The 13,344-nt window shown below is 40.4% G+C and overlaps 2 protein-coding genes across 2 annotated transcripts; one reads left to right on the forward strand and one right to left on the reverse strand.

Moving 5' to 3' along the window:
• Nucleotides 1-1,992: 1,992 nt before the first annotated feature.
• On the reverse strand, nt 1,993-6,708 carry LOC112081968. The gene is made up of 3 exons (XM_024149045.1): nt 6,525-6,708; nt 5,325-6,454; nt 1,993-5,163 (listed from the first exon to the last, which is right to left on the reverse strand). Exons 1-3 carry the CDS (start codon nt 6,706-6,708, stop codon nt 1,993-1,995), a joined length of 4,485 nt encoding a protein of 1,494 aa, XP_024004813.1.
• Nucleotides 6,709-7,810: 1,102 nt separating this feature from the next.
• Nucleotides 7,811-9,227, forward strand: LOC18028721 (BAHD acyltransferase BIA1). The gene has a single exon (XM_006414482.2). The coding sequence runs from the start codon at nt 7,811-7,813 to the stop codon at nt 9,158-9,160; it is 1,350 nt and encodes a 449-aa protein (XP_006414545.1). The 3' UTR covers nt 9,161-9,227.
• The last annotated feature ends 4,117 nt before the right edge of the window (nt 9,228-13,344 follow it).

Raw genomic sequence — 13,344 nt, forward strand, 5'->3', positions numbered from 1 at the left:
GGTGCAACCATAAAAATTAACTGAAGAAAAATAAAAAATAAAGGTATCTCAAAGATTGAACTCAAACAATGGGTGTCAAATTTAGACTAACCATGTTATTATGTGTTGTTCAGTTCACAATGTGACGATAGTCTACTGACAAAATCGAATAAGTTTGATGTTGTATTTTTAGTTAGTATGTATTATTATCTATTTATATATGAATATTTTCTTTTAATAATTAGGAGGTTCTAGGCCGAAACCCGTATATTTTTCTAAGTCCAGGCCAACCTTTAATATTATTATTCATCTCAGCTATCATTTTTTCTTGTATCTCTTAGATTATCTCAAGGTATCTTTCTAGTCGAACAATCGTCCTCTGGTTATTTATGTATGAATTTGAATTACATTAAAATCTAAGGGTTGTAACTAATTTACAACAAGTCTAAGAGTTTATTATTGCCAAAACAAACAAAAAAAAAACTAGGGAAAAAAAACTATGAACAATCACAAAAAAGAAAAAACGTTGGGTTTGGCAAAGGATATATCTCCAAGGATATGCTTTACATATGACCATTTTCACCATATATGGCATCTTCATACTGTACATAATTCTAACATTTATCAATTGACACATAATCACACGCTACTATATATATATATATATATCGTGAAAGTCTAACGTATGATGTAAGCCTCAAATAAGACGTTGTCATAAATAGAAAACAATAAACCAGGGGCCTGGTATTTTTTAGTGAGGATTAAAATTTACGTTGTTTCCGTGTAGTTTGAACTAGATGGGAATCAACTATAAAGTCATCAAACTGATATGATTCCGAAAGCCATGCTGCCCATGCATCATCATTATTAAAAAATTATGAACGCTAAAAATGAAAGAAATTAAAAAAGTGATTGAGTGAAAGCAAAAGCAACCTGTTGCCATGGTGGGGTTTCTTGGGGATATTCAATACATTAGAATACAGTGTACATCATTTTCTTAGGTGAACATTATTTTCAAAAGGTATAACATCATGCATATTAAAACTTGTTTTTGACAAGCAGCTCCAACCAACCAACTTTCCAGTCAAATTTTCTGGTCAATTGTTTTGGTATAATTATCGGGCTATAACTTATAAGTGTGATGGATTCTTCATGGTGAGTATTATAATATAAGCGTATTTACATATCAAAATATAAGTTAATTTGAATGAAAAAAAAAAATCGAAAGTAGGTATAAAAAAAACTCGAAAACTTAAAAATTGACTGTGTATCAAAAGTTAACATTTAAAATTTGGATCGAAATCCCTTTCTGTTTTGTGTATATTATATATCATATATTTTTTTGACAAAAGGGTAATATATTATCATATATTGCGGAGATGAGAGACTCAACCTGCACACACACATTAAGCCAAACCAAGTTTTGGTAGATGAGCTTACGACCCAAATCCGTTCTTGGCTCTTGATTGATTTTCTTTTCTTTTCTTTTTTTTGATAAAATTTAAATATATTACCGAGAACGAAAAGTCAAATACAAGAGCTAATTAGCCTAACTGCTTCTTCCGCTCAAAAAAGATAAAAAAGCAGGGAGAAGCAAAAGTTACATATGAGTTAGAAAGCTAATCTAGCTATATTTGAACCAAAGGGAGAGAAGACCGCTGCAGCCTTTACGAAAACGCCGGGCTACCAGGGTGTCTCTGATGGTTCTGTCAACTTGGAGAAAGATTTGATTTGGAGGGAGGGAGATGTTGTTGTGGTTCCTACTATTCCTCTCCTTCCAAAGATAGAAAATAGCGGCCTGAGCTGAGAGGCGCTTGAGCAGGGTGTATTGGCTGTCTCTAGAAGAGCTTTGAAGCCAAGCCATCATCGAAGACCAGGAGTCAAAAGTGTCCTGCGGAAGCCCCAAGCGAGTAAGGAGCTGGTGCCAGAGTTGCCGTGAGAGTTCACACTGAGTGAACAGATGGTCCCGAGATTCAGGATGGAGAGAGCAGAAGGTACACGCCGAATCTAAGTTCAGCCCCCATCTAGCGAGTCTTTCCTTGACAGGCAAGCGATCAAGGTTGCCACCCAAAAAGTGAAGGAGTGCTTCGGAATACCCAATTTCAGCCAGACAGTTTTGAACCATGGTTTAATAGAAGCAGATTGCCTGATCCAGTCCCACGTTTTCTTTGTGGAGAACTGAGGGGAGGCATCGGCTGAGGGACCCCACAGAAAAATATCCCGATTGTTAGAGCTGGTCACCGTAGAAAGTCTAAGGAGCTCCCTGACCTGCAAAACTGGCTGTTTCCTTGATCTGGAATGCATGCTCCAGTCACGCATAGCAAGAGCATCTTTTACAGAACTTTCAACCGGAATTCCCATCCACCGTGGTCCTTGGGTGCCCACAAACTGAAATAGAGGACCAAAGTCTGACCAGTTATCAAACCAGAAACTCACCGATCTTCCATTCCCCAATTTGCATCTGAGGAAATTAAATGCCAAGGGCCGCAAAGACAGTAGAAATTTCCAAATCCATGAGTCATTCGGTCTGGATTCATAAGACCAAAAACATGAGCGTTTAAGTTTATGCTCCCTCAGCCAAGCCACCCATAACGAATCTGTTTTCGTGAAGAGTATCCAGATCAGTCTCAAATTCAGCACTTGATTCCAAACCGAGAAATCCCGAAGGCCAAGACCCCCTTCCTTCTTAGGAAGACAGATATGCTTCCAAGCGACTTTGGCCATTACTTTCTCCTCAATCGAACCAGACCACAAGAATCGACTACAGAGCTTCTCTATGTCCTTCAGACACCCTTTTGGAAGAGAAAATGCAGAGCACCAGAAATTTACAAGGCTGTATATCACTGAAGTAATCAACTGCAACCGGCCAGCAAAGGAGAGAGCTCTTACCGTCCAGCCATTAAATTTAGCAGCAATTTTATCAGTCAAAGGGGAGTAGTCAGCTTTCCTTAATTTACGATGAAGCAGAGGTAGACCAAGATAGCGGATGGGGAGAGAACCACTTCTGAAGCCAAACATGTTTAGAGATTCAGCTTCATCAGGGTTCAAACCCGCAGTCAACAGGTCTGTTTTGTCCTTGTTAATGCTTAATCCAGAAAGACGTTGGAAGTGGTCTAAGGAAGAAGATATTCCTTGAAGAGAATTAGCAGTCCCATCGAAAAGAATTATGATATCGTCAGCAAAAGCCAGGTGGGATATTTTTGGGTTCCTGCCTAGCGGGTGATAACCAATCCTTCCAGACTCAAAAGAAGCATTTAACAGATTTGAATAAGCCTCCATTGCGATAACGAACAGAGAAGGGGATAAAAGGTCCCCCTGTCTCAATCCTCTGGTCCCCTTGAAGAACCCGCAAAGCTCCCCGTTAACATTGATGGAGAACGTAGTCGTAGAAATGCATTCCTCAATCCACAAAATAAAAACCGGAGGGAAATCAGCCGCTCTTAGAATCTCAATGATGAAACCCCAGTTGACGGAATCGAAGGCTTTCCTTAGATCCACTTTTAACAAACCTCGCTTAGATGCATTAGACTTCCCAAAACCATGTACCATTTCAGTTGCCAGTAAGACGTTCTCGACCAAAAGTCTACCTTTGACGAAGGCAGATTGGGAGTTTGAAACCATACCCGGCGTGATAGCTTGAAGCCTCCTCGCTAAAATCTTTGATATAACCTTGTAAACCATATTACAGAGGGAGATGGGTCTGAAGTCCACAAGTTTCTCTGCTCCAACTTTTTTCGGAATGAGAGAGATGGCTGTACAATTCCATTGTTTGAGCAACTTGCCAGAATTGAAAAACTCCTGCACAGCTTTAACAAGATCGTCGTCAATAATGTCCCAAGTGCTTCTATAGAATTCCCCAGTGAACCCATCAGGTCCCGGCGTTTTGTTGCGAGGCAGTGAGAAAACCTCTTTTTTCACATTCTCGGCGGAGACAGGAGCTTGCAAGGTTTTTTTCTCATCTGTGTTACATCTGAAGGTGGTGAAACCTCGAATCTCAGCACGGTCTGAATCAGTTAGGGGTTGAGAGATGCCTCCAAACAGGTCCGTAAAGTACGACACACAGTAATCCTTCACTTCTGTCATGTCATTTAGCTTGGTCCCTTCACCCGTCACCAGATAATGGATTTGGTTTGCAGAATGACGGGCTGCGACCATTCTATGGAAAAAAGCAGTGTTACCATCCCCACTCTCAATCCACTTTACCCTAGACTTCTGAAGCAGGAATTTCTCCTCGGCGAAAGCAAGAGAGAACCAGCGATTATAAGCCTGCTTCTCTTCACTAGCCAGAAGGGGAGAAGGAGAGGCCAAGAACCTGTTCTGACAATCGATAAGAAGAGAGTGAGCATCCTTGACTCTGAGCTCCAAATCAGAGAAATATTCTCTGTTGATGTCCTTTATTACTCGCTTCAGAGACTTGAGTTTTTTGGAAATGGCATACATTGCAGATCTAGGAACGGAGGACTCATGCCAGTGAACGGCGACACGGGGGAGGAATTCTGGATGGTTGAGAAGGAAATGAGAGAACATGAAAGGCTTCTTACTTGGTTGGGAGTCACCAATCACAATTACAGCAGGGCAATGGTCTGAGAAGTCCGGTTCTCCAAAGTGAGCGAAGGAGAGAGGGTATTTGATCTGCCAAGAGTCATTTATGGGGATTCTGTCGAGTTTCTTAGCTATTGGGTTCGCCTCTTGGTGGTTCCACCAAGTAAAAGAATTTCCACGAATAGAGAGGTCGAATAGACCGGCAGAATCGACACAATCCCTGAAGTCCTGCATTCCGCTAGTTATCCTACTTCCACCATTTGATTTTTCTGAGGGACTCAGGATTTGGTTAAAGTCACCCATCACAGCCCAAGGAAGAAACGAGATGGCGGGGTTCACCGAGAGAGACTGGAGGTCAAACCACATCTGTTGACGACCCTCTTTAGTATTTACACCATAAATATAAGAAATACAGACCTCCGAGGTGGTATGAGGGAGCTGGATCACGCAAGTGATAATCTGACTGGATTTGAAGAAGACGGTTAAGGAGACCGAGGGATCCCAACCAACCCAGATACGCCCCAGCTCCGCAAACTCATAATTTGAAACAAAACTCCACCCTGGAAACGTGCTATGGAAGTAGCGAACAGACTTATTCTCCTTAACACGGGTCTCTATAATGCTTCCGAATAACGGCTTGGTCTGCCGTAGCCATGTTTTGAAACAATGCCGTTTAAACTTATAATTAAATCCTCTGACATTCCAGCAGAATGTAGTAGGCTTCATCTTTTACGATTAGAGATATTGGAGGGGTGATTCCCCGAGGTAACCGATTTTTTACGTAGGAGTTTTTTTGAAACTACCTCCATGAATCTGGTGTCATCAGCCGGATTATCATCCTCTTCAGACTCAGAGTTGGATGAGGAAGATTCTTCCTCGGGTTCAGGATCGGGCTCCTCGTTGTCAGATGAAGAAGAACTGTCACTAGAGGTAATAGCAACCTGCTTCCCTTTAAGCAGATACTTATCCGCTGGGGAGGTTAACTCATGTTTGAGGCTCTTTTTAGATTTCCGATGCTTTACCACAATCTCTTCATTGCTGGGAGGATGAATGACAATTCCTTTGGCAGCCTGAAGAGAGGCCAATTCTCTTTTCTTATCCTTTTTCCGTCTGGAAGGATTCTTCCTCCTTGAGGAGGAGGCTTTGAGGTCAGAAGCATTTTTTATAACTTCCTCCTCCACAGCTTTCTGCTCTTTTCCCTTTGCCTGGGGACATTTCTCGTCGACGTGAGCCGTGGACTTGCAAATAGAACAAGTGATTGGTGCCTCCGGGCATCTCCTGATGCTATGACCCACCTTGCGACAGTGATCGCATATAGGTGGTAACCAAGGACATGAAACCTCAACACGGTGAGTTTCACCAGAATCAAACTGCACATTCATTACCTCAGGGATCGGAACTAGAGGATTAATGATGGTTAGAACCTTTCCACATTCAAGATTCGTCATATTGGCTGTAGAAGGGTGGAGGTGGAGAGGGTGACCTAAGGCTCCAGCGACGTGTTCGAATCCTTCCTCGGAGAAGAAATGTGGGGGAACACCCCTAAACTCCAACCACACCGGAACCGAGGTTAGGGCAGGCATGGTTGGTGTTAAACCAGGTTCCCAAGCTGCGACGAACATGGATTGGCCTTCAATGCTCCACATTGCTTGGCCCAGAACTCTCCTCCTCGTTGCTGGGCACGGGATGCGAATGAGAACTGCTTTCGGACCTAACTTAGAGACGGTTATATCTCTGAACTTTCTGCTCCAAATTCCGTTGGAAATGGCATAAAGAGCACCCTTCGACGGGAGATTTTCGTGGAATTGACCCAGAACAAAGGATTCCCATCTCTTTTGATTTCTGGAAATCACGTCATTTGGGATCTTAACACAAATTTCCCCTGAATCGAGTAGGAATGGGGTTCCTTTCTTCTTCATCGCTCCTGAGGGACCTTTGAATAGGTCAATCCAAGCAGGTTTAGATGTCTCGCCAGCAGACTCTGAAGGAGAGTTATCGACAACCTGGTGTGGAAGAAGCATCGGCTGCAACTGGGTCCTGAACGTCAACAGAGGAAGGGTTCGTCTGAGGCGGCGAACATTCGGAGGCAGGGGCCTTCACGGTTGATGGAGGGGAAAACGGGGAGGAGGAAACATTCGGTGGAGAGGGAGAGGAGGGAGACTTTGGAGGGCGCCTCTTTTTGGCCATCGGAGGGGGCTGCCGTCGCCGGGAACGGCTATGGCGGTTGCGAAAGGAAGGGTTTGCTTTATCGCCCTCGTGAGGAGAGAGAATGATCTTTTAGCGAACTATTTTTTCATTATTTTCCTTGGTTGATTAATTAAGTTATACAGTTCTAATTAATACCGTGAGAAAAATGTTATATTTTATATTTTATTATATAAAGTAGAATATTTTAAAGTTTTTAAAGTTATTGAATGTTTAGATTTTAATTTAGTTAAAAAAATTTAAAATCTGATCTACTAGGGAATTGATTTCAATTTATAGAACCAAATCAACCAGTAAGTCAATAACACCCCCTTACGTAGAAAATGATTTGAAATCAAAACTCAATGGGACTAGACTCAAACAAGACAGTTGTGAAGTTCGATCGGATGAGATCAAATCTCTAAAATACTTTTTTTTTTTTTGAAACTGATCTCCAGAATACTATATTTGCCGATGCCTTATAACCGAAATAAATAAATAAATACGACATCTGAGACACATGCAAGTCTTTTTGAATCTTGAAGCTTAGTCATTCTTACCTGTCGACATTTATAGTTTTTCTCTTTTTGTCTTTAGAAGAAAAAAAAAAATTGACTTCCAGGTATCAAAGGAAAGTAATGGAACTGAAGCCCAGATTTATATAATTGTTACGACCTTCATCGTTTCCATCGTTTATTATTTCTCGATCTATGCTTTCTTATTTTTTCTTTCCTTTGTTGCTGTTTAGTTACTTTTGTAAAGAACAAAAAGCTGTTAAAAGTACGTCACAACTCACAAGGAACTACAGACTTTGTACATAAAATCTGCGTTATTAACCTGCTTGTCCCCGATATCCAAAGAATCTAGAGATTACTTTCTTTGCCGATCCCTTATAAACGATATCAATTTCCACGATTTCCATAATATACAAAGGTATATAAATAAAATTTTCCTCTAAACAAAAAAGATATATAAATAATACGACATCCGAGGCAGATACAAGTCTTCTTGCAGTTTTAATCATTCTTACCTGTCGACATTTCTAGTTTTTCTCTTTTGTCTTTTGGAAATTTCTTGTTTGACTTTCACGTATCAAAGGAAAATAATGGAGCTGAAGCTAGAGGTTGTAGGGAGAGAAGTGATCAAACCTGCTTCACCCGCACCTCATGATTGCCTTCCACTCTCCCTCTTTGATCTCTCCTGTCCAGCAGTTTACGTTTCAACAATCTTCTTCTTCAAAGCCCTCCCTGGAGAGTCGTCGGAGATCATCTCCCGAAGGCTGAAGAGCTCTCTATCGGAGACTCTGTCAAGTTTCTATCCTCTCGCGGGACGAATCGATGGCATCTCGATCAGCTGCAACGACGAAGGAGCCGTGTTCACAGAAGCACGCACTGATCTTCCCCTCTCCGATTTCCTCAAGAACAACCTTGATAATACCGACTCTCTTGGAGTATTCTTCCCCCAGATCTTACCAGGTGAATCCGCAGAGACGTGGCCATTGTTGAGCATTCAGGTCAGCTTCTTCGGATCCGGATCAGGAGTTGTGATCACTGTGGCCATATCTCACAAAATCTGTGACGCGGCCTCGTTGTTGACATTTGTTAGTAGGTGGGCCGCTACAGCCAAAGGTGAATCTAGTGACGTTCTGGTGACTACTCCTCAGTTTGCGGGAGCTACCATTTACCCTCCTCCCCATAGCTCTTTCAAGTCTCCTTCAATGGATGACCTTTTCGAGCTAAGAGGAAAGTGTGTAACCAATCGATTCGTCTTCAAATCCGCTAAGATCGCTGAGCTCAAACGCAAGGCCGCCAGCGAAAGTGTCCCGGTACCTACACGTGTGGAAGCCATTGCATCACTTATTTGGAGATGTGCAAGAAATGCCTCACGCTCTAACTCAGCCACTCCAAAGTCAACGATGATGACTCAAGCCATGGATTTGCGGCTTAGGATTCCCTCTAATGTTTTGTCACGCGACTCCATTGGCAACCTACAATCGGCCTTCTTTCTCAAGGAAGGCTCAGAGAGCCAGATGGAGATCGGCAAAATCGTTGCTGAGTTTAGAAAGGCCAAAGAAGAAGTCAATGAGATGATCGAAGAGAATCTCCAAGGCTACAATACTGCTAGTACCATCACCACAACCACACTTGGTCAAAACTTGTTGAGTGTGATGGGAAATTTCATGGCAGAGTTAAAACCAGACGTAGACTTATACACAATGTCTAGCTGGTGCAAAAAGCCTTTCTACGAGGTTGACTTCGGATGGGGTACGCCGGTATGGATTGGATCCGCTTCGCATGCCATCTATGACAACATAGTGTATGTGGTGTTAATGGATTCAAAGGATGGTGAAGATGTAGAAGTTTGGGTAGGCTTACCCAAACAAGACATGTATGTGTTCGTTCGTGACCAAGACTTGCTTAATTATGCCATCTTAAATCCTCCAGTCCTGATCTGAACATGTGACCATGTCTCAGTGATTGGTCACCAATATCCAAAATTTCACTATGCCTTGGCTTTTTCGTTTCGCTGTGATTGGAATAATGAAAACAATCTTTTCAATTTTCTCATTACTTTATGTATTTATGACCTTGATCTTGTTTTTACTCTACATGGTTTATTCACAATTCGCGTTTGTAAAGTTCTTTCATTTCCAGTTACCATTAACGCCTTAATGATTTAAAGATATTTCATAGTTTTTCTTTCTTGGGAAAAAAACACAACACACACTTGCATGTATGACTGTGGTCTAGTGGTTAGAAGGACTGTGTGGACTCTCTATGGTTTTGTTACAATTGGTTTTTGTCAAGATCTTCCATTCCCAATTACCATTAACGCTTTAATGATTTGAGGGTATCTCATACTTGTCCTTCAAAGTTTTATGTATTTTTTTTTCATTCATGTTTGCACCACCGGTTTTGGACACATGATCCTATATTGGAGGCCTCACATAAAAGAGATTCAATATATATAAATTTGTTGAAGATATATGTATATATATATATATTCTTTATAGGTTAATATATGATAAACATGTAATTTTGTGATTGATATCGTTAAGAAAAAAAAAATTATATTGCTTCTAGTAAACTATCTTTGATATATTAAATGAGAAATATTTGAGGCTTATGTGGCAACTCGACAAGTTTTTTCAGCTATTTTTGATTTTTTAACTCACATTTTCTTTTGGTAGTTATTAGTTACCCATTATTTTCCGTTTTAATTAGTTTCACGGCTTATAAATTTGTCGCCTTTATCTTGTCTCAATTGATTGACTAATATTATTCTGCTTGTTATGCATTCGCATGATTATTTATATTATTAAATGGAAAGAGTATTTTGTGTCCAAACAGAATTTTTACTTAGTTCCTTATTATTCTGTTTTTAGATAGTTGTTATTTCTGTTGCCAAATAAAAAAAATTGATTTTAATTTAAATTTACCAAATAAGTTAATTTAGTATAATATTAATAAACTAATATATTTTTAAGTTCTATTTTAATATAAATCTGAAAATTGAGTTTTTTTTTTGAAAAAAAAAACTCAATTTGTCAAAACATGTAAACATGTAAATAAGTTCCAACATATCCGCTTCGATTCAAATTTAAAAAATATTTTCAATAAGATTTTCAGATTTATATTAAAATAGAACTTAAAAATAAGATGTATTTACGAGTTCATTTGTCAAAACATGTAAGATATTAAAAAATAATTTGAAACAATTAAATAGATGGGTTAGTCAATTCACAAATATATAAATTATTTATGTGTAAATATAATTTTACATAATAACAAAGTTCATAATTAACATTAGATCGATATATACTTAATTAACTTATACTCTTATTCTACTAATATACAAATCTATATTATTTAAAATTAAAACATAATGACAAAATTCTTGATTTAAAAAAAAAATAATAAAAACAAATTCGATTTATTTAAATAAAAAAAGTAAATATAAATTATATTAGAAATAAAAAAACAAAAAATTCCCGTGCGGACGCACATGTTATAATCTAGTGTAGTATAAAACGTAAACTCAAATGTCATGACCTACTGATAATTGATTAGGGGCAATGAGAAGGAGAAACTCTCTCGATGACGACTGAGGAAGGGAGATAGCTGTGAATGGATTCGATGGAGTTTGCTCAGCAATCGAAGAATCCATGTGTGGTGATACTAAATCCAAATCGCGAAAAGGAAAATTTTAGTCAAAGCGGATCTGATACGGTTTTAAAGTGGGTATTAACGGTGAATGTGGAAGTGTGTCTCGGGTTTAATGACGCGGATCAAAAGGCAAAGAAATTCTCGACGACAGAAGGAAAGGCGGATCTCTGCAACAACAGAGCTTATTCTCGGAGGGATCTGCAGAAAATCAAAGCAGATTCCATTATGGGGAAATTTCGGAAGGAAAAAGGAAACCGGTTTGAATCCAGGCTTGATCTCCGGTAGGATAAAATTAAACCAGGAAGATCGGAGGAATCAGAGGAGAAGCCTTAAAAGCTGTGATGTAATCTTAAAGAAAGAGGAGTATCAATTAACAATCAATGACGGGCTAAAACAAGGAAAGCAGGAGCACTACTTAACAGAAGCGAAGAGAAGAGATCCTCACAACTACTCTCAAATCTCAATTATCCATCTCTTATCTTCACTTTTGTGGTGTATTTTTGGTTGTCAAAACGCGATGTCACAGAGTACGGTGCTAAAACAATCGGTGGCGAAGAAGATTGCGGAGGCTTCGATCAAGCGGCTGAAATTCACGGTGCCTAAGTTTGACAACAGGAGTCTCATCGAAGGGTATTCACGCACTCTCATTGGCAGATGCATGAACCCTCAGATGCAGGATATAAAAGCTCTCTTGTATATGCTCCCGAGAATCTGGAAACTGGAAGATCGAGTTGCTGGTGCGGACCTTGGCATGGGTAAATTCCAGTTTGATTTCGAGGAGGAAGCCATCAAGGAGGTGATGAAGATGGAGCCCTTTCATTTTGATTACTGGATGATGTCTCTGGTTCGGTGGAGCCCGGTGGTCGATCCTCAATATCCGTCGGCGATCAAGTTTTGGGTTAAAGTGATGAAGTTCCACTTCATTACTGGGCGGATGTAACCTTCGAAAGTATTGGCAAGGCTCTCGGAAAAGTGGAAGCCGTCAATTTGGATGAGGGGAAGATACAGGTTACAATCGACGGCTTCAAACCACTGATTCTTGAAACGACGGTTGAATTTGATGGCGGTGAGGAAACAACAGTTTATTTATGGTACGAACGTCTGTTTGGTTTCTGTAAGATCTGTCAGAGCTTATGTCATGACTCTCAACGTTGCCTAACTCGGATCGGAATGGAGGACCGCCGGAGTCAAGAGGAATATTTCGATGAACCGGCGAATGGTCAGGGACCAATGTCTTACAAAACAGCTGCAAAATACGGAGGAAATGGGGGAAAAGAGGTGCTGAAAAACAATGGAGGAGGTATTGATAGCAAACAGTACAAAGGGAGATCAGAGAGGAAATATGGTGAAGGCTCTTCACGAAGCAACAGATCATCGAACCATTTTCCTCCGAAGGAACACCACAAGAGGCAGATGACGGAGGAGGAAAAAGATGACATTCCGGTGGACACAGGAAACTTGATTCATTGGAAGACATCAATTTCCGTCACAGAGAATGAGGATTCTGAAATAGTTCAGGCATCTCAGGTGATCAAAGGGAGCGATGGAAAGCATTTGATGCCAGGTTTGGAGGTTGGTGTGGATATACAACGCACGAAGGAAAAAACAGTGAGGAAAAGCTTGTCATTCGTGGGTGATGACTTGCTAAGCCTTGGGTCTCAAGACAAAGGTGATACAGACATGGAGGTTATGAGAGTTCCAGGCGGGCAAGGAGAGAGTTCGGTATCAAATATGGAGGTCATAGCACAAGGAGATACTCGAGAAACTGGTGATGCAATAGTCGAATTTTTGCAACAGGTGAATGCAGGGATTGAACCGGGTGAGCTACAGCTCTGTATTGAGAATAATTTAGGTGAGTTGGGACAAGAAGATGGCGAATTTTTTCAGGACCAAGACATGGAGACACAGACGATGGGGAAGCAAGGAAAACCACCGGCGAACACCGAGGCAGTGGAGCAGAATGAGATCGGTTCTCAGATGGCGGTACTAGAGGAAATCACTAGGGATTTAGCTGATCCAGCTAAACTGGAACCCAAGAAAAGACAGAAAAAACCAATCTTCCTTATCTGGGTGGTGGTTCTAAAAAGAGAATGGTTCAAGCACTGGTCCCTCCGCGGAAGAAACAGGTTACCAAATTGACAAACCGCAATGGAGAAGGAGCACGTACGGCAGCTCCAAAAGGCCCTTCTTTTATGAAGGAGGAGTAAAAATTTTAAATTTTATATGAGGATTTTAAGTTGGAATTGCCAGGGTCTAGGGAGTTATTGGACAATAAGTTATCTTAGAGAGGTTTGGAAGAAACACAGACCAGAGTTTTTGTTTCTTTCAGAAACTAAGAATGAATTTTCTTTTTTACAAAAATTTCAATTTCATTTTGGTTACAATAAGTTGTATACATTTGAACCGTCTGGTGCAAGTGGGGGACTTGCTTTATTTTATAATGATGTCTTTGATGTTTCTATACTGTTTTCAA

Source organism: Eutrema salsugineum, unplaced genomic scaffold (genome assembly GCF_000478725.1).
Source record: "Eutrema salsugineum unplaced genomic scaffold, Eutsalg1_0 scaffold_1, whole genome shotgun sequence".
NCBI lineage: Eukaryota > Viridiplantae > Streptophyta > Magnoliopsida > Brassicales > Brassicaceae > Eutrema > Eutrema salsugineum.

What these genes read in the sequence shown, in the direction of transcription:
- LOC112081968 (XM_024149045.1), bottom strand. Translation starts at nt 6,708, where the DNA reads ATGGCCAAAAAGAGGCGCCCTCCAAAGTCTCCCTCCTCTCCCTCTCCA. An exon ending in CGATGCTTCTTCCACACCAG is followed by an intron (nt 6,455 to 6,524) that starts GTTGTCGATAAC and finishes ACCTATTCAAAG; the next exon opens with GTCCCTCAGGAGCGATGAAG. An exon ending in ATGACACCAGATTCATGGAG is followed by an intron (nt 5,164 to 5,324) that starts GTAGTTTCAAAA and finishes TGGCTACGGCAG; the next exon opens with ACCAAGCCGTTATTCGGAAG.
- LOC18028721 (XM_006414482.2), top strand. Translation starts at nt 7,811, where the DNA reads ATGGAGCTGAAGCTAGAGGTTGTAGGGAGAGAAGTGATCAAACCTGCT.